This window comes from Solanum pennellii, chromosome 12, assembly GCF_001406875.1.
Source record: "Solanum pennellii chromosome 12, SPENNV200".
Taxonomy (NCBI): domain Eukaryota; kingdom Viridiplantae; phylum Streptophyta; class Magnoliopsida; order Solanales; family Solanaceae; genus Solanum; species Solanum pennellii.
This window is the reverse complement of record NC_028648.1, coordinates 53159861-53163491: the sequence shown is the minus strand read 5'-3', so window position 1 is coordinate 53163491 and position 3631 is coordinate 53159861. Positions and strand designations below refer to the sequence as shown.

General features: G+C 37.8%; 1 protein-coding gene across 1 annotated transcript; it reads right to left on the bottom strand.

The window, feature by feature from the left end:
• Positions 1 to 1346: 1346 nt before the first annotated feature.
• LOC107007696 (guanine nucleotide-binding protein subunit beta-like protein) lies at positions 1347 to 3404 on the bottom strand. The gene is made up of 2 exons (XM_015206414.2): positions 2361 to 3404; positions 1347 to 1714 (listed from the first exon to the last, which is right to left on the bottom strand). Exons 1-2 carry the CDS (start codon positions 3246 to 3248, stop codon positions 1613 to 1615), a joined length of 990 nt encoding a protein of 329 aa, XP_015061900.1. The 5' UTR covers positions 3249 to 3404; the 3' UTR covers positions 1347 to 1612.
• Positions 3405 to 3631: the final 227 nt, after the last annotated feature.

The following is a 3631-nucleotide window of genomic DNA, read 5'->3' as shown; positions in this document are numbered from 1 at the left end:
CCTCCACCAGTCGTCTTAGCTATAGAGCTGAGCTCAGGAAGTTGACATTGTGTGAATCCAGGACTGGAATCACCTTCTCCTTCCCTCTATGACTCAACTGCTTGTGGAGACTGCTGTTTTACTACTACAGAGGCCACAAATTGTCACAAAGGTGTACAAGCATGTGCAAGATCAGCTGGTAGTGACCCCTTTTACTTCCATTCTTCAGTAATTCTTTTGGTGCTCTTCTCATCTTATAAGGAGCTTTCACACTACTAGAAACTGGCTAAAAACTGAGGGCCATAACACAGCAGAAGAAATAAGAAAGTACCCTCGTATATCTCGTCTACATGGACATTTTCTAAGCCAGATAATCAAACAGAAAATCACTAACAAGATGCCCTGTTGAGTCAGGAAAGGCAAAAGACAACATTCTAGAGATGAGGCAGTTCATATCCTAAATAGTGTAAGACACGATAACAAGCAGTCACCGAAATCTTTCTTGTTAGTCAAAAATACAGCCAGCAACAAAGACGAAAAAGATTAAATAGAAAAAACTCTCAAGCATTTAACAATGTTTGTATCAACATCAATGAAAACTCATTACTTCGACCATTCATTTCTTTGGACAGAAGAAATTATTTAAACACTTCCACACTTGAACGATTTGTGGATGATCTTACATCAACTGTCCAACATTTCTGGACAGTTGAATCCATTGCACAAATGGGTTTTGAAACATCTAACATAAGGAGGTGTAAGCAAATACATTTAGGGGTTGTTTGGTAGGGTGTACAAGAATACTAATGAATGTGGTGAACTAGTAAAGTTGGGACTGTCTTTTATCAATTATTTAGCTTGTTCTATTAATTGAAAAAGCTGTATTAAAATTAAAACCAAAGTATCGAATAAGATGTATTAGAATAGAAAGAGTACTATGTATTGTTAATGTCATGAATTATCAGTTTCATTTGTATGTTTGTGTTGTCTGAATCTACACCATCTCTGAGTATTTGTTTTGCATTTGTATTACCTGATACACAATAACACTCATCTAGAACCTATTATACAGAACTGTTCTAAATACAATAATCTTAAGCGCTAAAGTTCCCACAGTTGAAAAGATACGACTTAGACAAATAGAGAGCATCCTCAAATCTTGAGGTTATAGAAAGTTACATTTCAGTGTAAGCTACAAGAACTCCCAGTAGAGATATCATATGTCAAATTTCAAGTGACAATTAGACACAAAATACGATTACCAGTTCTTCAACGACACTATAAAACGAAGGGGACAACGAGCTATTCGCCCTAGCAAAATGACCTGATAAATAATTGCAGTAAAATATTTTGCCCAAACACCAAGAAAAAGGAGGATAAAAAGGAGTATAGATATAGTTGAAGACTTCTCATAAACAAACTAAATATCTGCAAGGTAGAAAAAACATAAAAGGAAACACAAAGTTACCAAGGACTAGGCAAAAACCACTTGTTGGATGGATCATCTACATCCAAACACAAGTGCTTAAATAAAATCCAAAACTGTGAAAACAAAGAGAAACCGGCGTACTTCTTCCAATCATTTAGATTTCATCTAAATGGAAGTCATGCCAAATGGTGCTATATGTTAATCCTAGTAGCGGCCAATACCCCACACTCTAATCAGACCATCTGTGTATCCACTGAAAAGTGTGCTCCCATCAGCACTCCAACTCAAACTGGTGCAGTATATAACCTGTCAAGTGGTGATTAAATGAGTTTAGCTACACACAAGGTATTTCAGCATTGACAACAATTGAACTGAGAACTCCAGGCACACAGCATCATTACAAAAATCAGGTTAAAACAACCATAGAAATGTAAAGTTATAAACTTGCAAGTAAGAAGAGTAGCAACCCTTCTAAATATTAAAGATTCTCATTTGTGTACTAACAAATGACTGAACCAGTAAGAAAAGAATGCTAAAAACTGCAAAAAGAGGATGGAAAAGAATTCATAAGAGCATAAACTGACAAATTGGTCGGGTGATAAATACTAGTTCTAAGAAACTTTAATACTATCTGTTTTACTACCATAACTTCCTACAGAACCAAGTATATTATACCATTAAGTCTAGAGAACAAGTACAAGAAAAGCTCGAGAAGCTAACCCCTGCTAAGAGTTACTAACTATGTTATTTTACTGATAAGATTATGAACTACTCCACTGATATCATTATCAATAAAGTACAAATGAACTAATATCCACAATAAAACATTCAAACAATCATCTTCATATTACACATAACATAAAACAATAAACCAAATGTAGCATTTTTAAGCAAACAAGGAGCATACATGAATTAGGAAAAGAAAAGAAGGAAGAGGAAAAATCAAACTCACCTTCGTTTTGCTATTGCCAGAAGTAGAAGTTGCATTGCCAGACATTTCAGTCTCTTGCTTGAGATCAACACGAAGATCAACAACAATACTCTTACTCTCCAAATCCCAAATTTTAATACTAGACTCAGTTGCAGCACATAACCAGTACCTATTGGGGCTAAAACAAAGAGCATGAATAATAGAACCAGAATCAAGGGAGTACAATTTCTTCCCTTCAGCCAAATCCCACAACAAAATCACTCCATCCTTTCCTCCACTAGCACACAAAGAACCATCTGGAGATACTGCAGCAGTATTCACATAACCAGTGTGCCCAGCAAGAGTAGCGCGAAGCTTACAGTTAGAAAGGTTCCAGATTTTCACAGTCCGATCCCATGATCCAGAAACAATAGTTGGTTGAAGATTATTTGGGCTAAAACGAACACAAGACACCCAATCAGAATGTGAATCTTGATCCTGAATCGTGTACTTACACTCACCCAAAGTGTTCCATAGCTTAATCGATTTGTCACGAGATGCAGAAACAATCTGACGGTTATCAACTGAAAATGCAACGGATAAAACATCCTTCGTGTGTCCAACGAAACGCCGGGCAGTGGTTCCAGCTTGAAGATCCCATAAACGGAGTTCACCGTCCCAAGATCCGGAAAGTGCAAACATACCGTCTGATGATAACACAACATCTTGGACGAAATGGCCGTGTCCGGTGAGACGGCGACGGGGGACACCGTACTGTGAGCCCTCTTTTGTAAGTGACCAAACAATGATGGATTTGTCACGAGACGATGTGACAATCATGTCGGAGTTATCAATCGGAGTGGCAATGGCTGTCACCCAATCTGTATGGGCCTTCATTGTGCCGCGGAGGACCAGTGATTCTTGCGACATTGTGTTCTGCAGTGATAGAAGCGAAATGCAAGTGAGAGAAGAAGGAAGGAGGAACCCTATTTAACCCAATTGGATGTATTTATACGCTTCAAGGTTTCTAGGGTTTTTGGACGGGTCTGCTAAAGGGCATCCGGGTTGACCGTTGAGAAAGCGAAATAACATATTTATCCCAACTTTCTACATATTAAAGCCCAATATGTGAAGATTGAGAAATGTTCAAAAGTATCTCGTGAAGTCATGATGTTTGAATGTTAGGTGTTTGGTTTAGCTACAATGTTGATTGATTGAGTGGTAGCGGTCCTGATCAGTACTTTATTGGGACTCGTTTCAAATAAGACTCTAGCAAAACGCCTCAAAACTCTGTGGAGCTTAGTTCAATAAGA

Bases quoted from the DNA above. Each gene is read 5' to 3' on its own strand.
- LOC107007696 (XM_015206414.2), bottom strand. From the start codon at position 3,248: ATGTCGCAAGAATCACTGGTCCTCCGCGGCACAATGAAGGCCCATACA. The intron at 1,715-2,360 runs GTGAGTTTGATT...ACCACTTGACAG, and splicing joins CTGGCAATAGCAAAACGAAG to GTTATATACTGCACCAGTTT.